The sequence below is a fragment of the Neolamprologus multifasciatus genome, chromosome 16 (assembly GCF_963576455.1).
Source record: "Neolamprologus multifasciatus chromosome 16, fNeoMul1.2, whole genome shotgun sequence".
NCBI lineage: Eukaryota > Metazoa > Chordata > Actinopteri > Cichliformes > Cichlidae > Neolamprologus > Neolamprologus multifasciatus.
In genome coordinates, this window is record NC_140454.1 from 11775531 (window position 1) to 11799504 (window position 23974).

The 23974-nt window shown below is 39.6% G+C and overlaps 1 protein-coding gene across 2 annotated transcripts in view; it reads right to left on the reverse strand.

The window, feature by feature from the left end:
* znf385b (zinc finger protein 385B) overlaps positions 1-23974 on the reverse strand; it is a 60220-nt gene that overhangs the window by 34195 nt on the left and 2051 nt on the right. For both annotated transcript variants that reach the window (XM_085135372.1, XM_085135371.1), the window contains exon 2: positions 90-227. In XM_085135372.1, the coding sequence (XP_084991498.1) occupies positions 90-225 (136 nt within the window). In that variant the 5' untranslated portion in view covers positions 226-227. The remainder of the gene's footprint in view (positions 1-89; positions 228-23974) is intronic.

The following is a 23974-nucleotide window of genomic DNA, read 5'->3' on the forward strand; positions in this document are numbered from 1 at the left end:
GAAAAGCAGGGACGAGAGGAGAAAACTACATCGTTTGCCTTGAGTTGCAGAGATACACTGTGCTGCCGATCACTTAACAAGCCAGTCACCTGAGGATGTAGCGTGTGGGACACAGAGACTGATGGATGTAGGTGTGGGCATGTCCATCAGCTCTTGACACATCCCTCCAAAGCCAAAGATGTGCCCACTGTCCAGGAACTGAGAGGGGCTGAGAGGAGTCTTCATCCCTGCAGAAGAGAAGAGAGAGAAACACAAATTACAATCACTGTTCTCAGTTTTTATGTAACATGGAATTATTAGGGGATAATTCTCCCAAAAGTTGCATTAATGTTTAAAATAACTAAACACCAAAGACATCTACTTTTTCATTTTAACTTGAATGAGCTTTGACACTTTGAATTGAAGAGCTGACTATCAGAAAAAACCATATGATACAGGTTTTGTTGACCTGAACATGAGCTAAGCATGTGCTATAAAATAATATATAAAACTATAAAACAGCGGTGCAAAAAGGTTAGTTATTTTAATTTGCCTACATCAGGAGTCAGTGTGCCAGCTCCAAAGGTTTACCAGCTCTGTAAGGAGTCACTCTCTCAACAATTAAATAAGTTGCAAATCCACTCAGATGACCTTCAAAGAAACTGAAACTTAAATTTCCTAATCACACCAGTTAATATGTGTTACTAGAAGAGATTATCTTAAAGTCACTAGCAAAGAAATCCAGAGAAACGTCACAAAATAACACTGAAGTGATTCAACATAGCAGCTCTGCCTGCAGCGCCAGCGTGAAGGTGACACCAAACATCGGGATGTCCTAAACAGGAAGACTCACTGAGGGACGGACGGGTGGACGGACAGACACGAGTGAGGCCTGAATGACACCGGAAACAAAGCGCGAAGCATCAAACGCTCACAGGGAAAGTGATGAAGTAATGACTAAGAGGAGAGAGAGAAAGCATGACATATGTGTGTGTGTAGGTCAAACCATGACTGTGTCCATCTGCTGTCCTGGCAGCGCTGCCAAGTCACATGACCTCCAATAAACCACACACCCTCTCATTTAGTTTGGTTTGCTGCCACAATGTACATTACTCATATAAATACAGGGACACGATCATTTCGGCACTAACTCAAGGTCTACTTCCCTCTACTATCGACACTCGATTTCGCCCGTGTGCACAGCGGCACAAAATAACTCATTATGAGTGAAACTATAGTTTCTGCACATAAAAAACATAAAATTTTTACAAAAAAAATGTGTGAAACAGTGCTGACAATCTTTCTTTCATGTGAGTTTGTGACAGGTTACATTACACTCATATAGTCTGAGCCATTGTGAAGTTTAAATTAAAAAAATCTGACTTAAATAATGTTAGGACAGGTATTTGGTGTTTGCAGCTCGAGGAATAAAAGTAAAGGCCCTGCTCATCCCATTCCATTTTATTTATGTAGCGTGAAATCACAACAGAAAGGGCCTCAAGTGGCTTTATATTTTAAGGTAAAAACCATACAATAACACAGAGAAAACTACCAATCAAACAACCTCCTTTGAGCAAGCACTTGGTGAAAGTGGCAGGGAAAAACTCCCTTTCAACAGGAAGAAACCTCTGTCAGAATCAAGCTGTTCTTCTTTTTTCTCTAGTTTCAAAGTCACCTGCTGCGTTGCTCATCTTCCTCTCCCGTGACTAGAAGGCTTGTTCTTGAACCACCTCCTCAACTTTTCAACTGCCTGCTTGTTGACTGTTCTGCATCCCAAAGTGAGGAGATGGGTATGCTGCTCTGCCTTGGCTGATAAGTCTGTCTATTTGAGCCTTTTGGGTTCTTTTGCTTTGCCCACTTCAGCCTGCCGTACTGCCGTTAGCTCCATGGGATTTCTGTGAGGTTGGCCACTAGAACAGGTGTGGCCTGAGACTAGCTGGAGTGATCTCTGGTGGAAGACAGTTTTAGATCTAGCTCAGTCTCCATCGGCGTGGAGCGTAGCTTGAAACGTCTCCCTTAGTTTTACTTTCCAGATTTTTCTTTGTTCATTTGTCATGCACAGTTTCCCTGTGTCTTGTTAGATGCAGATACTTAGGCTCACTGGTAATGCAGAATTTAGCGCTGTAAAGGTAAATAGAGACTAACACTCTAATGTGTAAGGCAGAGACACGAAACAACCCATGTCACGGTTCAGTTATCAGGAGACACTTCCTGTCTCGCTCCCTCTTCCATCTGGTTGTTAGTGGTGGACTTTATGTTCTGCAGACAGCTGGTTAATCTGCCACTGTGATGAATTAGCTTCAAAAATGTGTGCGCGCACACACACACACACACACGCACACACATACACACACACACACACACATACACACACACACACACAGAGCGAGAGAGCCAGCTCATGCTGACATCAGCTTCAGCAAGGGAAGGATTAAATATATCTGCTCTATTGAGCTGGGAATTACACACACACTCTCACACACAGGTAAATACATGCACACATCTTCACTCTCACACACACAAACGCACAAAGTAAGACGCAGACAGAGAAAGACTAAGTCAGTGAACTGAGAGTTCAAGATCCAAATTAAATGTGTGTTTAGCTTCTCTGCTGTAGTGTGTGTGTGTGTGTGTGTGTGTGTGTGTGTGTGTGTGTGTGTGTGTGTGTGTGCGTGTGTCTGTATGAGTCTAATCCAGGCTGACCAGGCAGTCAGTAATCAGAGAGGCCAGCTGTGGGTTATAATCTCATACATACATAGGCACACACACACACACACACACACACACACACACACACACACACACACACACACACACACACACACACACTGACACCGGTCAAGCAACAATGTAATTCGTGACTGATGAGGAAAAGTAGAAATATGTTCAGGTAGAGCTTCTCACCAACCTGGAAAAGACTTCAAAGAAACACCTGACAGAGTTTCAGCCTCATCTGCATGTCCTTAATGTTGCGGTGAAATGCAGTCCATCATCTCTGTCAGTGTGTGAATCTCAGACCGTGACTGCTAAATCCAGAAGTGCAAGACCATAATGAATGTCGAGAACTGAATACTAAACTCAAAGATGGCACCTACTCATTTGAATTAAAAGTGTTCAACACCCCGCCTGCCCCCTCGCTTCCATACTGTGCAGCCCACTGAGCATCACTGACCTAACAGACATCATAACACTCAGCCTTTAACTTTACATTGGGATGAAGCAGACCAAATAAAGCTCCAATTAGAGGTATAATACCTCTATGGATTAAAAAGATTGATACAAAAACATAATAATTCTTTGCAGTTGGAGGCGTCAACAGTTTTACACACCCTTTTTATAACAGTGCTCTATGGGAATAACGCCATTAGGGCTGCTGGAGCTTCTTCTATTCTACCAGTGGTCACACTTTTAACATGAGTGGCCACTGTTAGAAACATGAACAACTACCCCAAGTGACATTAATGAGAGCAAGTAGGTGTCTGTCTATACTAGTCATGCCAAGAAGCTAAATCCAGTCGGCCCTTCATAGCTTTTTAAAACACCCCTTTATGTTTAAATCTGGTTGCAAGTAAAAGGTGACAAGTTATATTCTCAGGACGTGGAAAGATTCCTAGAAAAGTCTAAAACTGGTTTGAATTGGAACACTTCACCTCATCGATGTTTAAAAAAATGCAAATAAATGGTGTTGGTGTTGGGTTTTTTTGGTTCATTTGGTTGGGTATTTTTAATCAGTTTACTTCATGTAAACTGTCTTCTTTTTGCCCTGTGAAAAAATCAGTGCATCCCTCTCTAAAAAGAACATGACAGCACAGCTTAGGTTTACAAAGTTGCATCTGAACAAACTAGAAACCTGAGGAACCAACTATCAAGTACGCTGGGGGAGGGGTGATGATTTGGGCTTGGACATCTTGCATACACTGAATCAGCTATGAACTCCTCTGGACACCAAAGTATTTGCAGTCAAATGTGACACCATCTGTCCAACAACTAGAGCTCAAACAGGACAATGAATTCAAGAACACCAGCAAACAAAAGAATGGCTGAAAAGGAAAATAATCGAGGTGCTGCAATGGCCTGGTTAAAGTCCTGAAATCCTGTGGAAGGCCCTTAACAGAGCTGTGCATAAATAAAAGGCAGCAAACCTCAATGAAGTGAAGCAACCTTATAAAGAAGAGTGGAATAAAAGTGCTCCACATAAATGTAAGAGACTAATAAAATCATACAGAAAACAATTACTTCAAGTTATTGCTGCTAAAGTTGGTTCCACAAGCTACTAAATCAAGGACTTAGTTTTTCAGACAACTGCAACGAGTCTTCTGACTTTTATTTTTGCATAACTGTATGTCTCGTTCTGTGATGCATGCTGACCTTATTTGTGCAAGCCTGACTGAGAAGACAAATTTCAAGCTATCATTTTTCAAAAAATCTCTTCTCTGTTTATAACTAATGTCTTCTATCATCTTCAGCATCCTCTCAATAATGTTTTAGTGGGCTCACATAATAAGGTAAAGATTTTACAGAAAAAGACTCAACAAACTACTCAGAGCATAAACTTACTGGCGACAATGGGAAGGGAAAACATCCCTTTCTCAAAATGCTTTTTCCCCCCATCAGGGCATTTGTTAAATCCCCCATGACAGAATAACTAAGCTGGCCTAGACTGCTCCATCCATGGACGTGTGAAGCTTGGTAAAAAAAAAAAGTCCTTGTTACTTTTTAGCTTAGCTAGCAAAGGTTTAGATGTCGATTCCTACTCTGGGTCAGCCATTCTTGCATCTTTCCCCTCATTCAAACTCTTAAATTCTTCCCATTAATCCGATCCACAAACTAACGTGTAATATTCAGTACAATGGTGCCAAATGTAACATTACATCTAGTACAAAACGGTAAAATATTCAATAACACCCACATTCCATGGCTGCTGCTACCTACCAACAAGTGCAATATCCTGCAGATCTGTATGTGTATTTATGAGTATTTATACATTCATATTTGCTATTTTAATATTATTATACTCACTATTTTGCTCACTATTTAAATTAGCTATCTTATTATATTACGTGTTTATTGTGTTATTTAATTCTGTGGAATTTAATTTAATTTCTGTGGAATTAAATAATACAGTAAGCAGTAAGAATGTATGGATGCTAATCTGCTGAGACATAAGCTCTTTTCCAATTTCACTGTACAATGCCCATGTACCTGTATCTGTATCTTTAACATGATGTCGCCTCTGCCTTCATTAAATAAATATTTTGAAGTCTATGTCTTGTTAAAAATTCTACATTCTGCATCAGTGTTTTTCTTTTATGCGAGCTGACATTTTTCAGGTCTCGCAAACTCACATCTCTCACAAACATCCATTTCAATGCATTTACAGTGAAGCTGTAGTCATTTGCATGCAAGTACCTAAATAAACTTTGAAAAACAGCAGTCACCATTAAAATCATTTCCCACAAAATTAAAAAAAAAAAACAGTAATTCATTCCCTGATGGAGCTTATGAAGGAGTGTTTGGATGTTGAAATGGGAAAACCGCAAGCTGTCTATTTTTCATTTCAATTTTCCTCATGTGGGCCAGTCAGGGGTAACCAAAGGGCCGGATGTGGCCCGGAGGCCGTACAATGCCCAGGTCCTGCTCAAGCCACTGCCAGCTTCACTCAACATGTGCACTACTATTAATGTTAACTGACTATTGTTAGTTAAAAGCCATTTATGTACAAAATGTATGTCAACTTTTTAGGAACCACCAGGCGTGTGTTATTGTTCAGTGATGTATGAAATCTTTTATGAACCATTATTCTGGTCTGAAGAGTTTGTTTTTTTTTTTCAAACCAGAGATGCTTTTCAGCTTATGTGACAATATAACCGATGATACCAGTTCTCCCCACGTTAAATCTTATATAATCTGATCTTGTCTTGCTCCCACAGTGTTTTTATTTCTGCGAGTGGACAAATGAGGAGCTCGTCTGAGTAGTGGAAAGCTCTGAATCCTGCTGGGGTTAAAGATAAAGAGGCGAGGGGCACCAATGTATGTCACTGTTCCCTGAAAGAGACACCGCATAGACACACGTGCGTGCACGCACACAGCGTTACCTCAGGGGAGGACAGGGAAAAGAAACTAATGGAGATCTGAAAAGACAGAGAGAGATCGGAAAGTGGCTGTCTCTCACCCCGAGGCTTGGAACTGGTAATAACAGTGGTCAAAGACACACACAGTATACAAAGCGGTAGCCAGCAGCAGAGATGTTGAAACAAAGTACTAGATACAGTGTGATGTTTGTCCCTGAATTAATCTGAGATGCAACATCAGAACAAACTCGTTACAAATTTTGCATTTGTGAATATATAAATTGTATATTCTCACTGCAAAACAGTGTCACATTGTTTAAAAGTAAAACACATTCTTAATCACACGGGTAATTGCGTGCAGGCCGTATCTTCTTCTGCTGTAAGGTCTTGAAAAATGTCACTGTGACAAACTGTTGCCTCACTGCAGTTTCTGAGGCGATGCACACTGATGCGTTACACATATTTTCACAGCTGTCTTTTGAAAGAGGTCAAATTAGAAAAAAATCTTTCCATTGCTATTTTTCACATATATTCTTGTTTTGTTGTGTTGAGGGGAGGAGGGGTCAGAACTGGACGAATCAGTCTAACCAAACAGTTTCCATATAAATGTTTTAATATCTGCTTAGTCTTTCTTTCTTTCTTTCATTTGCACACAGAGAGCTTTCTTGAAGGCTGCGATTTCCCTCCAGCAGAATGTACAGGTCAACTCTCAGCAAACGAATTCATGTCTAACCTCAAAACCAAAAGTGGAATAGCTCTGACCTGAAACTACAAGCTCAACACTGCCTTTATGGAGGTTATTGTGGGGAAGAGCTACCAGAAAGGCTCAATTCAGGCCTAATTTTTCTGTTCGAAGCTGTAACACAGCTAGGGACCAACTAACAAAACCATTGTAACAATGTTTAATGATTCCAGTTGTCAACACGTAAAATACAAAAGCCGGGTCTACTGCATCTGGTTTGTTTTAAATCTATTTTTAACGGTTTAAAAGTTCAGTTCATTCATGTGTAAAACCACGACAGTTCCTAACCTAATCAACCAAGCATAATAATAAAACACTGTAATGCACGAAAGAGCAATCTGACTGAAAGCATCATCACAAGTCAGTTCTGTAACAGTATTACAGTATAATTAAAAAAAACATTATAATGTTACGTCATGTTAGCTTCTAAAGGGATTAAACAGGCAAAAGTTTCTATATCATCCAAAAAATAACTGAAATAAACAGATTTTCAGCCTCATCTTTCATTAATAAGACAAGCGTTATCGTGACACTAGAATTTTAGAAGGAGGTGAAAACAACTGCTAAATTAAATACCATGCAAATGAGAATCTAATCCACTAATCATGTCAGCATTTTGGCATACTGATGTTTTTTTACATGCTCTCAATGAGACTCACTGTGCTTTCATTGTGTCTGCTTATTTTGTCGCATTTTTTAGAATCTTGCTGTTCTGAACATACATTGTTTCTGTTTTTATTATACACTGTTCAATCCTTTCATTCACAAAGATAGTGACCTGCTCTCAAAAAAAAGTCTTAAAATTCATAAACATCAAGCGATAAGTTTGAGTATAATGCAGCAGAAATATAGAAAATCAAAGGTTTGCTTATTCAAATAATGAATCATCAAATAAAATATGCTTAGTACAAAGTGAATTTATACCAACCAAGTATATTTCATTTGACCAGATTCTGTTGCATTGTATTTTTGTAACAAAATTATGTGCAAAACTTACATGTAATCAAATTACTTAAAGTCGGGATTTTGTCATAAATTTTTTTAGGGAGGGGATTTATTTTTTTGATATGTCCAACCAAATACTCCCCTAAAAGTCTAGTTTTAAGGTCGACACAAGAAGTGCAATAGTGCTACATGTTTGCTAAAATGCTACAAGCTATGCAGAAGTGACTTATGTCAGCCTTACACTTTCAGTTTCCAAACAATTCCAGTCTCCAGTCACAGGCAATTACTGAGAGTCACAGTAAACTCATGAAACTGGCATGCTCTTTTCAATTTAATCATTTAGTGTACGGTGGCCATAAAATGTTGAACTTACAAAAATCCAGAATGTTTAACAGCTTAAGATCAATCACATACAGGAAGTCATCCGTCAAATGTTGCACCAAGCCCCTGCTTCCACTTCAGTCTTCAATATTTGTTCTTGTAAATTTATATCTGGGACATGATGGGAAATAGTCTCAAAAGAAATCTAGTTCCAGTTTTGCAAATCAAAAGCCTCAAAGTTCTCCAGTCTTTGAATAAAAGGTGGTGCACTGCCAGATTGGCTCTCTTTAAGTGTTTTCATTGTCTTCTAGTTTATGTTGAGCATCAGCCTTACCCCTTCTTCAGACTAGCTCCAAGATTTATGGCTTGCTGTAGCAAGAAGAAAGTTTAAGCCTGGATGCTGGAGCTGGCATTCAGTGCAGGAATTAGCCAAATACCACATCCATATCTGTATATGAACAGCATTTCACATAAAGCCACACACAGCACTACCAGTGGGATGAGATCACATTCGTGTTCAGGCTAAAGTGAATCTGAAGAGCTGCAGCGGGCCGAAACCTGAACGCACCGTGAGGACACACGAGGTGATTCCTACTCTCGTGTTTTCTCCTGTCTCCAGAGATGTATAACAAGGAATCGGGTGAGGTTTACCATCACTTTGGATATTAATCTTGTGAGCATCTCCAAGGAGACGAAGAGAGAGATGTAAAAACATGAGGAAGCTTTTATATTATTGCTTGACTTGAAAATAACTCAAAAATTAAAGCTTCGAATCCAGACATGCTTATGGAGCTACATGTCTCACCAGTTGTTCTTAATCATCCACTGGAAAACGTTGTTATGAGTAATTCTTACCTGAGTTTAATCACAGACTGTTTTTGCACTGTAGCCTCTTACTTTAACATATTCTGCTTACTTTAACAACAAGCTGAGTTCAGCTTGTTATTTAAGGTCTGTGAAGGATTATTATAAAATAAAATCCCTCTGTGGACATTAGTAAAAATATAATAATTGTTATTTCTCAGAATCGTTTTTCATGAGGCCACAACAGACTTGTAATATAATAAGTGTTGGAGGAGCAGAAATCACATGAAATGCACTCTTATTTAAACACAACGGCTGCTCTTTTTGTTTTTACACATCATTATAGGAAAGTTAAGTTGTTGCCCAAAGCGAAAGCCCATTGCTCATTAGGAAAATGAATTTCTTCCATCCTTAGAGTTGTGAGGAAGAGACACAAACAAGGGAATTAAGGAGTCACGGCAGCCCATTGAAAAGCTCCAACAGGTGGAATGACACGTTTGCAGACAGTGCAGACTTCTGTGTGACTGTTTTGCGGTTGTCAGAGAAACGCTGTGCTGTAAAAACACCGCCGGTGATGTCACTGTGGTCAGTCCACTCACACGCACAGAGTTGTTTTTCCATCACATTAGAGGACATCGTGCAGACTGACATTCATTTCCTGTAGACTTTCCCTAATCCTTAACTTCCCCTATGTCTTCCCCTATGAAATGTAATGATTTATGTAGACTTGTTTTCTGCCCACAGTGTGACTGTGCAAACAGATTTAGGTCCTCACTTCATGAGTGATACAAGCACTCACATGAATGACTGCCTGCAGGCACACTGTCCTCTGCCCAAATGCTCAATTTTCTGTCCGTGTTGTCTCTAAAACCTCTCTTTCTCCTACATTAAAAAAAGATAAAATCTTCTTTATTCACTTCACTGTCAAAAGAAGAGCTACTGTTTGCCTCTCAGCAGGTTTAGATTAATAAACACACAGTTTTAAAACTATTTATGCCATTGCTATTTTCCGGCAATCTCCAAAGCACACTAAATGCCTCGCAATGTAAGTATTCAAACTTTTTTTTTTTTACCACAAAAGTTAATTTGAATGAATACACAGCATCACGGCCTCCTGAAGCAAACCGCATTTACAAACTGCTTGACTAATCTAAACATCACGAAGTACATATGGAGCACAAAGCTAGTGTCCGGTTTGCTTTTGAAGCTCGAGCACAGTCGGTGCACACGGCGTCAGATTTTGCATGTGGGCGTCTGCAGAGATCAAATAAACAACATGCAGACATCTTCAGATGTGAAAATCATGGATTGGTGGAAAAAATCACAGACACATTTTTGAGTCACTATTTTTGATGGAGGTCCAGATATAACCCAACCACATAGAAACCAACACACACAAAAAAATTGATTTTAATATGAAACACCAGCAGTCGTGATGTGACAGCCACTGAAACTAAGGCCTGAGGTGAGTGAGTGGTAGCAAAGACGTATAAAGTGCTGCACTGAAAACCTCCATGTAATTGCTTTGGTCACAAGCAGATTGCCACAGTTGCCAGTACTTTGCATGTAAGTTACTGACTAGTTTGCAAACACTGAAAGTACATGCCAAGAGCAAAAAAAAGGTCAACTGAGGGTTATTTTAATTGAAAATCGTCCATTTAAGCATATTTATGTTGACAGCTGATATGTCATCAGATATCACCAGTTCTCTTTTGATAAGTTAAGAGACAGCCCCAATAGAAGTATTGTTTTATACTGGCAGCGTTGTGGCTGAGGCTGAGACCATTCTTTGGTAATGAATATTTTTTCTTAAGGTGAACAATCTCCGTTTTGAGTTTGTGGAGCTCTTTTTCTAGTAAATGGTGAGTATTTCCAGACAAGTCAACATCTTCCATGCAAACCGCTGGTGATCAGAGCAATCATAAACAGTTTTTTGGTGCTGCACCTTCATTGCAACCAATTTCACTCAGCAACCTTCCAGCAACCACTCGTCAGCTGTTCAGGGAATTCATATTTTCGCCTAGTGACTGGAGATTTTCCAGGCCAGCCACTCTCCAGTGAAAAAGGACTAAAGCAGCTCACAGTAGCAGGCAAGAGTCTTGCACTGCAGGACCGCTGTCACTGATGTGAGAGTGTGTGTGAAAGGGTGAATGAGCAGAAAAGTGTTCGAGTAAAAACATAACCTGTGCATGTGTAGGTCACATCTGTTAATCTATTTTATCACATCCCCTTTTCAGATTAATAAGGGAGCCCACATTAAAAGGTCATTATGATAACTGCCTTAATTAATCAGATTATTTCTTATAGTTATTATTGATTTATTAACTGTTTCTCATTGTGAACTCAGACTGTTTTCAGGGATTTTATTTGGCTCATGTTTAGATTCAGGGTGTGTTTGTATGAATTTTAATCCTCTCATGTTTATGACTGAGATGATATTGTACAGATTAAACACATACGTATTTGTAACAGGAGGCGCAGCGAGATTGTTTTATACGTCCAACCTTCACTTCAGGACAATGTGACTTCAGCTCTGTCTTTAAATAGCTGCTCTCCTCCATCAGGACCTGACACTAACTGCTCAAGGTGAACCTCCAGTTCCACACTAAAATCCAGGACTGCACTGCTAGCACTGACTGCTACTGCTAACAAAGGCACCCGAGACCCCAGGGCCCCGACACTAATGAACCGCTTTCCTGTCCCCATCAGCCACAGGCAGACTTAGAGGAAGAAATATACTGTGAAATCATTAGACCAATCAACACAGTTATGAACATTAATCAGTTGGAATGAAATGTTTTATGTTGTAAAGCTCACATTCTGAGGTGAAAAAAGAAAAACAGCACCACCGTAGACTAGTTTCTCTTAAAGGTGTTGTTCTTGTTTTTCTGTCTCAAAAGCTCCCCACTAGGCTAATTTTAGGATATGATACTCATTTAGTTGAGGTCTTTTTAATGACATGTACATTAATTATTTACAGATAAAAGTATCTGTAAATGTTATTTTTTTTCATATTCTGTTTTTCACCTCCCAAAAAAAGGAAACCTCAGGGTCAATGAGATAAACCAGATGTTCCTCTATTACAGACTGTTGGGGATTACCACCAACAATCACACACAAACACACACACAAACACCCACGCAGACACACACACAGATAAACACACTATTGAATGTAGGTTACCCAGCAGGCTGTGCAGGATTTGGTGGGACATGATTGGTTGAGCCAGACGGAGATTGTGGGCCTGGGATTATAATCCAAAGATAAGTGTGTGTATGTGTGCATGTCTGCATGTCTGCAGTTGTAGCTCATTTAGTATAATCTGTAGTCTAATAATAGAGATTACCACTTGCACTCTTCTGAGCATCTACTGACGGTCGTCTCACTCGACTGGCTGTTCCTCATTAAAAAAACTCCTCTGACCTCTCTGTGAGTGTGTGTGAGCACTTCAGAATATCATTGCAGTCCACTGATGGTAGTATACACCAATTATATACCACTGATGGTAGTGTACACCAATTATATACCATTGATGGTAGTACACACCAATTATATACCACTGATTATATACCACTGATGGTAGTTTATACCAGTTATATACCACTGATGGTAGTATATTCCAGTTATATACCACTGATGGTAGTACACACCAATTATATACCACTGATGGTAGAATACACCAGTTATATACCACTGTTGGTAGTACACACCAATTATATACCACTGATGGTAGTACACACCAGTTATATACCACTGATGGTAGTTTATACCAGTTATATACCACTGATGGTAGTATATTCCAGTTATATACCACTGATGGTAGTACACACCAATTATATACCACTGATGGTAGAATACACCAATTATATACCACTGATGGTAGTACACACCAGTTATATACCACTGATGGTAGTTTATACCAGTTATATACCACTGATGGTAGTATATTCCAGTTATATACCACTGTTGGTAGTACACACCAATTGTATACCACTGATGGTAGTGTACACCAATTATATACCATTGATGGTAGTACACACCAATTATATACCACTGATGGTAGAATACACCAATTATATACCACTGTTGGTAGTACACACCAATTATATACCACTGATGGTAGTTTATACCAGTTATATACCACTGATGGTAGTATATTCCAGTTATATACCACTGTTGGCAGTACACACCAATTGTATACCACTGATGGTAGTTCACACCAATTATATACCACTGATGGTAGTACATACCAAGTATTAGTCCTCCACAGTCTGGACTCTCTGCTCGGTTTAGCTACAGTTCCCCCGCTGTTCTGCACGGCCACCAACGCGCTCCGGCTCTCCAAATCTCATGGCTCAATATTCTATCTGCATCCCCTTCAGTCTAGAGTAATCATCCCTTTTATTGAACCACAGTCCGCTAGTTAGTTAATGATAACAGGCTAATGTTATGTTAGCATTAACTAATATTATTGGCTATTAGGTAATTGCTAATGGTAATTAATGGTAATACGTGCACTGGCCAGGTTCATGTTTATAACTGCTTAATACTTCAGTGTTGTTGAAACTGGATCAACTCTGATTTTTAATCAGCTCTGAAATTCCTCCTAAAGTGTTGTTCAGCAGCCGTCTGTCTGACTGTTTGCGGTGGTGCTTTGTGAATTTGTGAGTCAGCTGGAGGAAGCATAGATGGCTTCTTCCTGTCAATACTGTCGGAAAAGTCTGTCTTATGTAATGTGAAATGTGTATCTTAAATTAACATTAATTTCAGCATCAATTAATATCTGAGTATGAATTTTCTTTATAACCCATGTATCTACAGAACTTCAACAAAAATGGGGCATCCAGTGTGGAGATAGCTGTCCAAGCTTACACAGGTTGTAACTTCTGCTACTAGAAAAGAGAGAAGAGAGCTAGTAGAGAGAGACTGTATTAGCAGTGCTACAGCCTACTGTACCTCAGCTTATTGGATTTCAGAAAATAATTCTGATAGTTTTGATATCAAAGTTAAGGTTACACGTTCTTTATTTGTCATTGTCAATCATCATGAAGAAACACGACAGAATGAAATAACGCAAAACGTGAAACAGCCTGTTCCCCTGGAATAACATGTGAACTGTGATGGCTCTTAAACCAGATGAGTTACTATGTCTGGTTGTCATTTTACTTTGTTAATCAGTGTTGTGCCTCCTTGCAAATTCAGCCTAGTAAATAATTAATTTGCAAAGCACACCAAAGTGGGGCCTCCCTCAACAGGTTACACCGCCAATCTTCAGTCACCGGACTCCCAGTGGAAATGTCTAAGATATCAACCGGCCAAAATGCGCATCAGTTTTATTCACAGTAACAGAAGCTAAGGACTCAAAGCTGAGGCCAGAAAAAAGCATCTACTTTGCCCAATAGATGAGAAGATGACTATGGCATCATTTATTTCTCAACATGCTGACTCATCAAACATTCAACAGTTGTTCCACTTAACTAATGGAGGAAGAAACACAAGACAAAAGCAGAAACGCACACCTTGGCAGACAGTTTAAGTTTCTCCTCTTCTAAAGGTATTTCAGACAGCGCGTTGAAGTTTATAGCAGACTGAATGACATCACAGAGGAGAGGATGTTAAGTGTGAAAATGTGCCACCTTTTCTATATACGGAACACCCGTCACCTTCATGTTGAGGACATTGTGACTTTGTGTTTTATGGTGTTAACTTTACTGATGTTTTCCTGTTGACACACACAGTCGTCCTGACTGAGTGGCAGGTGTGTCAACACAGGGCCAGTCAAGTCACTAAACAAATCTTTACTCTTTTGTTTTTGGTGCATGTTACTTGCTAAACATGCAACTTTAACGGCCAAAAAGGAGCAATGAATCTCCTTTACCATAGTCAAAAATGAACTGATAACAGGCACTGTGTGCATAAAGCTTGGTATAGCTCATGTCTTTGTGCCAAGGAGCTTAACACACGTCCAGAAACCTCTACTGCCATACTACTGCACACAGCTTCACTCAGTACACACCATCCCTCTGTCTTGGGGGTCAGAGGATTAAACAGTCTCTACAGTATAAAATGTGGATTATTCTATTGCTGAAGAGGGTTTCCAGCAAATGCGATAATTAGCTCTGTGTCATTACTGAGCCTCCTCAGAAAAATGTGTATTCTATAAAGGAAACATTGGACTTGAAGCAGAGGTCCAGGGGTTTTACTAGATTTTTTAAATTTATAGTAGTGAAATAACAGAGTAGGTTAAACCTGTTTAAAATATGTGATTAACAGTAGACTACCGTTTTTTCTACACACACACAAAAGCAGGGGCAGAATTCAAAAAGGAAAGAAGTTCGAATCTACTATGTTTCCTCCCTGTCCGCTGATAAATGCATAAACAGAGTTTGAATGGTGGATCAGATTGGGGAAGTTGCAGAAACAGTGTAACACACTGTCTCTTGAGTGTCAGAAGCATTGGTTTTGGATTTTCAGAGTTGTTGACAGTAATAATAAAGCAGAATAACATATTTATCCTTCACCACGCCAGCTTCCTGAACACATTCTCCACAATCGCTTGTTTAAAATGTGAAGGTATCAAACCACAGACCATAGTTTTCATCAACATGTACAGTAGTGTGCAAAAGTCTTAGGCTAACCTTCTTTTCTTTATATTATTTGGTATGACCACGTTTTCTTCATTACAGTCTGAACTCTTTTAGACAATCTTTCTTTTAATTTCTTCCTGAAGGACTCGTTGGATGTTGGCTGCCTTTGGTTCTGTTCTCTGTCAAGAAAATCGCACACTGCTTTAATAGTGTTGAGGTCCAGGCTCTGGAGAGGCCAGTCCATTACTGACAGTGGTCCATTGTGTGTTTTTCGATCCAGGTATGCTTTTACTACATTTTCAGTGTGTTTGGGATCATCGTCATGCTGAAAAATTAATCTAGATGTTCCCCAGATGGTCCTGTATGGTGAATCAAAATCAGATGGTACTTAAAGATTGATTGCTTCTACTTTTGTCAAGATCCACAGCACTGACTGAAATGCAGCTCCAAACCAGAGATCTGTATTCTGCGATTTTCTATCCAGGTATATTCTTACTGGATTTTCCGTGTGTTTATAATCATTGTCAAGCTGAAAAATGAAGTTGTTACCAATACGAATTTTTTCTGTATTCAAAATTTCATTAATTTTGACACGGCTCCCACTCCCCTCTACATATTAATGACAATGTGAACAAACAATTTCAAATTTGGATTTATTACTGTATAAGACTTGTTGGCACAGATTTTCAGTCCAGTTCTTGTGTAATTTGGCCTATCTCAGCCGTTTCTCCCTGTTTCCATTGAGACCATTTGTAATGAGGCTTCAGTGAACACCTGGTGGATTAATTGATAGTTTTTAGGCCCGCACATGTTCATTTGTCCTCCACTTGTCCAGTTTCCTCAAATCCTTTGAGAACACACTGCACACCATATTGGGATACACCAAGGTTTCAGCTAATTGTGCCTTCAAAATCATCATACAATTTTATGCCAGTTACTTGTGTTATCTTTGGAATTACTCATAAATACTACTATAGAAATGGGAACAAACTCTGAGTTTTAGTGACAGGCTGCTAGCAACAGAGTGCCTCATGATAAGATTTCAGATTGGTTCTTTGCTTTGTTGTCTGTGTAGTGTAGACACGACACTGGCTTATCTCTTAGGTTAGGTGCCCTTTTCACGCTTGAATGACTCATATATCAATGTAAAGTTGCTTGTTAAAAATCATCTTAAAGTATTGGAATAAAAACGTTGAAAGACCCTAAGAAAACCTGGAGAAGTATTGCTCAAGACTACTTTAAAAATCACAACAAAATCTGGCTGCTGGGAAGCTAAATATAAAGACATCCAGGGTCACTCCATACTTTTGCACAATACTGTAGCTATACTGATTCTCTCACATGGCCTTATGATCAGCAAAACAGCAATTTTATGTCTGAGTGCAGCAGAACAGAAGTTACTATCTGTACGTTAACAAGAAGAACTTGTGGGATCAATTCAATAGTTTCTGCTCTTTTAATTATATGGTGATGAAAAATATAAGAACATGTCAATGACAAGTATTAAATTGTGAGATCAGCTATATATTAAAAAATTATTTCTGCGATGAGCATGAGAGAAGGCAAGCTTTAAAGAGATGACATATGAGTATCCATCACTATCTTTTCACCACCTGCAATTTGCCATTTTACAAAACATTATATGCCCGACCGCCTCAAGGACAGTGACTTCCTGAAGTGTCCTCTGGTTGTCTCTGAGCTTATAAGCAGTTCAATGAATAATCCTTCCATAAAAGGATTGTCAGAATTACTCTATTTCAGCGGACTATACATTAGATTTTATGATTTTGTGTATGCGAAAGGCATTATTGCAGTCTTTTCCCCTGAATGCTAATCACATGATATTCAGCATACAAACAAGGTCTTCCGTCCTGCACATTGCTCCTGACCAACCCAGACCAAAAGATAATATGTTTTTCTTATTGTTTCAGCTGTTTCAGAGCACAAAAATCCCAAACATGGACAATAATTTCAGAACCAGCTGGATTAGTGTGGACGTGGTCTGAGTGTCTGTCTCACAGGTGGAACTCTTGACAACTTTCCACAGTCTCTCAACTGACGACACAGCGAGTGAGAGTGTATTGTGCAGTGTGACCTTCAAAATCTCAGTGTGTTTGTGTGTGTGTGTTTGTGATACCTCAGAGACATGAGTCGCACGGAAACACTTCATCACTGCCATCCTATTTACATGCACACACTTTTTCCTTTCAAACACGCACCCACATATACAGCCAACTTTTCCTTCATACGCTTCTGTTCTTTTTACACAGTGACACAAATACACAATTGTGTATGTGTCAATTATGTTTCTGATAATAATCACCCAATCACGTTTCATTACTGTCAACATTTACTTTTTGTCACATGACAGAAATTTAATTAAAACTTCCTGAAACAACCTGGAAGCAGCTGCAAACACACACACACATACACAGGTAACACCATAAATCACAGCAGACAGAATGGGAGTAATGAGGTGGCTAGCTGTTAGTGCTATGCACTGTAGGAAGCATGTAGCTAACTACTCCACATACCCTCGTAGTCACTGCTAAAGTCACATAACACCGCATGCGAGGGTCAACACGGTAGGACTGTTTCACACTGTTGTCAGGGCGAACAATGTGTATGTGCTTCAGCATTATCTGAAACATTCGCTTATCAAAACTACCAAGCAAACACTACTTACTCTGAGTCTTATTTCAGATGTATCAGCAGTAATGTCATGACTGCACTGATGCAGCTACATTCATTTAAAGGAATAATCTGACATTTTGGAAGTGCCTTTCTTGCTGTGAGTTGAGAGACTGCTACTCTGGTGTGTTTCTGTTACAAGATTAGCTACAAAATATAGCTTCTCTGTCTAAAAAAAAAAAACACTCAGCAAATCTGGAAGAATGGGCCAGCAGGGGACAACTAATGTGATTATGAAAAAACTTCCAGCTCTATCAAAGGGAAAACAGCCCTCAGCTCCCTTCTTCTGTGACCTCATTAAATATTTTTCTGATGACTTCTGAAGGCTAAAATTAAATAATTCAATTCAATTTTATTTATTTATTTATTTTACAGTGTATTATTCAATTCACAACAGTTACATAAAGGTGCTTTATATTGTACGGTAAAGACTCAATAACTTAGAAAGAAACCCCCAAAAATCAAGGAGCTAGCTCTTGGTAACAGCGGTGAGCAAAAACTAAATTTTAACAGGAAGATACCTGCAGCCGAACAAAGCTTAGGGAAGGACAGCCATCTGCCACAACCAAATGGGTGTGAGGGGAAAGATTAGAATGATCACGTCTGAACTGAGCACTAAATCAGAGAAAAAGTCTGTGAAATCATAAAGAGTTTCTAAGTAAGGGTCAGTTAGATGATAAATAACAACAGCTAAAACAGTTTTTTGACTTTTCCAATTAGGGAGGATACAGCTAAGAGAAAGGCTTTCAAATTAATTGGAACTCTGTTTGTGCCTATAGTTAATTATTAAGCTAGAAGGAAAGAATGCTGCCACTACTCCTCCTCAGCCTATGCTTCTGACAGTAAATATGACCAAGTGGTGCTGATTCCTTTAAACTAATATCTTATATTTTTCTTTCTTCATGATTTTTTATACTTAAACTTCCGTATATTAAAGACAAGGCTTTTAAGGCGGATGCGCATTAAACCTGTAATGTTTTTAATAATCACAGGGGCGATAACTGTAGTTGTAAAAAACACTTATTGATCTATAGAAGACAGCAGAGAAACAGCCCTCCAACTGATCTCTGTAAAACATTTTCTATTGGCTCAGTCACTCACTTTTGGTCATACTTAAAAAAAAAAAAAAAGATTAAAGTCCCCTACACAACTGAATCAAGAAGAACATCTGGCATTAAATTAAATCAAACACACAAAGCTATACGCTGTAGTGACCCCTTGTGACAAATGACCAGTTTTATTGTACTCAAAAGTAATACAAAAGTCCATTGTGTAAGTTTTGGTCACACCATATTTCAGAAGTAGGGTTATTTATGGTGAACTGTGATTTCACACTGTTGTCCGTTCTTTTCTCATCAAATGTGGTTTCAAAACATCAAGATGGCAACAGTAAAAAAAAAACTCATCTCGAGACTTCGAAATGGGACCTCACAAACAAGTGGATGACTTCATGGTAGCTACTTCCACTTTGTATACCGCCTGTACAACACTAAACTAATTTTTAAGTTTTAAATATTTAGAGTTGAGGCTTAATATTTGATTTCACAAATCACTGGGTGGCCATTTATACTGTCTATGGTTGAAAATGGTTAGCTTAGCTTGTCATAAACACTGCGATCTCCAGCTCCACCTCAGAGCTACTCTGACATGTGACATTATGTCATGTTGTTTTTGCTGCTGTATAGAATAAAGACAGAATTACATGTTCACAAGCTTTCAGATGTTGGTTAGCGGATTTAGGATGTTAGGCCAGCTGTTTTTATCTATTAAGGTAAGCTGGCTGGCTGCAGGCTTCGATTTAATATGATATAGAGGGGGATACTGACATTCTCAGCAACAGTTTCATCCCCACCTCATATTAAATAATTAATCCACACGTAATGTGATCTTAATTAAATATTGATGTCAAATCTCTGCTCTAACTGAAAAAAGAATATGTTGTTACAGTGAGGACATTACACCTGTCTGCTGCCAATCAACACACACACACACACACATAGAATAAAACTACAATAGATTTTGTACAGAAAGAACAGTTTGTGCTTACATCACTATGTGCGTGTGTGTGTGCTCTCTGCAGGTTTCTAAACTAATCTGTCCTGACGTAACAACATGCTGCTTCTCAATCTGCCCACTGCTGGAGTCCTGGCAGACGGACACACAAACGCAGTGTTTAGTAATGTAGTCATGCTCTATAAATAGGTAAAATTGATTTGTGTGGAGGAGAAGTGTGTGTCTTACAGTAGGATAAATCTACATTTACTGTACAACTGGACAAAAGAAACCAACAATCCAGGCAGTCTGATAGTTAACAGCCCATCCTGATGACCCTGCAGCAGCTTAATACAGTCTACATTTTTTTAAAGACATCTGCCTCTTCATCTGTTTGAGAGTATCTTGGGTTTAGTCCCAAGGATAAAGGTCAGACAGCCAACATGAACATTTTGCCAGTTTGTCTGTCCACCGCCACCTGAACATCATACCTATTAACTCAGTATTCTGCATGGTGTTGTCAGCCACAGAAATAGCTCTCATCATGGCCTATCAGACAGAACTGTCATCTCATTAACTTTGGAAATGGACTCTATACAATCCTGTGGAAGACTAAGCACACCTCATGACTCATATAACACCATTAGCAACAATAACTTGAACTTGATTCTTTTCTTTTTCAGCCATTTTGTTGTGGATTTGGGATGTGCCAGGGATCATTGTTGTGTTGCATGACCCAGTTTTGGCCAAGCTTTAGCTGTCGGACACATGGCCACGCATTTGAGTCTTTGTTATGTAGTGGAGTTCATGGTCGATGAAATGGCTGCCCCATCTTCTGGCAGCCCTCTGGCAAAATGCTAACTCTTGGGTTTTTTGCAATTTCCCTGAGCATTGTACAATCTTTACTTGGGCGGAATTTGCTGGGATGTCACTTCTGGTAGGACCAGAAACTCTCTGACTGCTACTTCCTCTCAAGGCGTATGGGATCAGTAAGGATGTACTTAGTTTTTCCCAGGACTGCCCAGAGTTTTGAGAAAATGTTCTGTTTCACATGACTGTAGATGCTGCAATTTAAGATGTTTATAGCAGCTGGTCTTTTAGCTAATTAAACTTTAAACTTTTAAAATATACCAAACAACGTCTTGATGCATGCTCAATCATCCAGGTAAGTAAATCTCTAAAGGTTGATTCTGTTCATCTGGACGTAGCGTTTTGTGGGAGAAACGTTTCGTCACTCATCCAAGTGACTTCGTTCCTCCCTGTCCAGGATGTGTACATCCTCATCATTGAACGAGTGTCCACTGGCCTGTAGGTGTAAATAGACTGCAGTGTCCTGGCCTGATGAGGTAGCTTTTCTGTGTTGTGCCATCTGCTTCGCCAGAGGTTGTTTGGTTTCCCCGATGTATAAATCCTGGCAATCTTCCTGGTACTTAACAGCGTACACTATGTTACTCTGTTTGTGTCGGAGGACCTGATCCTTGGGGTGGACCAATTTTTGGCGCAGTGTGTTTTGGGGTTTAAAAGCCACAGAGACTCGGTGTTTAGAAAAAATGCGTCTCAACTGCTCCGATACTCCTGACACATATGGAATCACTACAGGTTTTCGCTTGGGCAGCGGTTGTCCTTCTCTCCTGGATCGGCTGGAGCTTTCTTTAGGTGCCTTCCCAGCTTTGACAAAAGTCCAGCTGGGATAACCACATTTACTCAGGGCCCTTTTGATGTGCTGTTCTTCTGCCTCCCTGGCCGCTGTGTCAGTGGGGATGGTGTTCGCTCTGTGTTGTAGCGTCCTGATGACACCCAGTTTGTGCTCCAGTGGATGATGAGAGTCAATAGAGTCACATATCTGAACCAATGGTGGTGGTGTTCCAGGGTAGGATAGCAAAGCCCTCTTTTCCACTTCTTCCATGTACAAATTGGCCACGATGGGTGAAACTGGGGAGCCCATGGCACACCCGTGTTTCTGATTGTAGAACTGAGCCTTGTATGTGAAGTAGGTGGAATGAAGACACAGTTCCAAAAGCAAACACACTTGGTCGATGCTGAGAGTGGTCCTGTTGCTGAGGTTGGGGTCATCCTGTAATCTCTCACGGACTACCTCCAACGCTTCCATGACTGGGATGCATCTGTCAACATCTTACAATGCTGTGATTGCAGCCATCCCCCAACTCTCTGTGAATGGTACTCATGGCCATTGATCAGTGGTTGTTGATCAATGGTCATGAGAATCTGCATAATTATGATTAAGGAACTGACCTCCCAGCCCATTGTTCCTTCAGTGGGCTGGTTTCAGTCATTATGCAAATGTGCTGTTTATAAGATTGGGGAAACCTGCAGTCAGCTGAGACTGAAGAAGTAACTTGGATGAGTGACGAAACGTTTCTCCCACTGAAAACGCTACGTCCAGAAGAACAGAATCAACTTTTGGAGATATACCAAACAACTTGATTAAATCCAATCCAAGTTACTGGGGGTCAGCACAGAGAGAAATATTCACACACTCCCCACAACCACACTGAATCACCAATTACCAATTAGCATAACACGACCCACAGTGGGACAAAGCTAGAGTACCTAAAGAAATCCACAGAGAAGCATCAACCAGGAGGTTTGAACCAACCTTCTCGTTGTTAAGTGATAGTGCTAACCACAAATGTGCACCAGCATCCACCAGCATGCTACCCTCAATTTTCACACAAATGCTCTCTTAGCACATACTCTGCTGAAATGTCATGAAGTTTATATATCTAACAGACGTTTGCTAACTTAAAATGGTCCAACACACACAACAACAGGGTAATAACCAGTGCTTCATTTTACCAACATTATTTATTATTCCCTTGATCAAACTGTTAGCATTTATAAACTCTACTCACATATGTCCCATTTTTCTGGTTCTCTTTTCCTTGGGGGGTTTTATGCTCACTGTGAATGTTTTTGTGCTCTCTCTTTGACTTTCAGCATCCCCTTAATGTCTTTAAAAGAAGGCTTCTGCTTTAGTTAAGTTGATTGGTGTTAATTAGACACAGAGAGGATGGAGAGACATTGAAGGTCAAAACAGAAAGCAAAGAGTAGCAGTCACAGAGCAGGGAATGAGGGAAGGAAGGAAAACAATGCTCTGCTCACTTAACACTGCTGAACAATGGGGAAAAAAGGTTTCCAGGTCACAAAGAACATCCAAGAAAAACTGAGACACAAGGAAAGGAAAGGAAAGGAAAGGAAAGGAAAGGAAAGGATTAGGCATCTCAGGGCAAATTCAGTTTCCAAGTCTGTTTCTGTCAGAGCAGCAACAGTCCAGCTGATCAGGGAATCAATATTAGAGTAATTAACTCTATAACATTCCTGCAACCCCAAACACACACTGAGTCCTTAAAACTCCAGGGCTCACCGTGTTAATTATTTTACAGTGTAAACCCAGCACAGACACACACAGACACACACACACTTACATCACACTGTCATCTATGTGAAAATTAACATCTCCATGACAAAGCGAGAGTGAGACAGGACAACGCTGGACAATTTGGACTGTGTGTGTGTGTGTGTGTGTGTGTTGTGTTAGTAACAAGCATGAATATGCTCTATTCTCTCTCTCCTTTAGTCCTGACTTTAAAATTATACTGAACAGCATTTATATTTAACTACAGTTTTTAAAAATGCTTAAAATTCCATAAATGAATCGGGCTGATTTTCATCTTCTTGACTTGCTGTGGTGTAGTCCCTGGGCTTTCCTTGAGTTCTTATTCATTACTTGTGTTATTATATTTTGTTAATGAGCCTTACTTGTGCACTCTCCTATGATCCACTATCATCATGTTTCACTGCTAGTTAACCGTCCTTTAGTT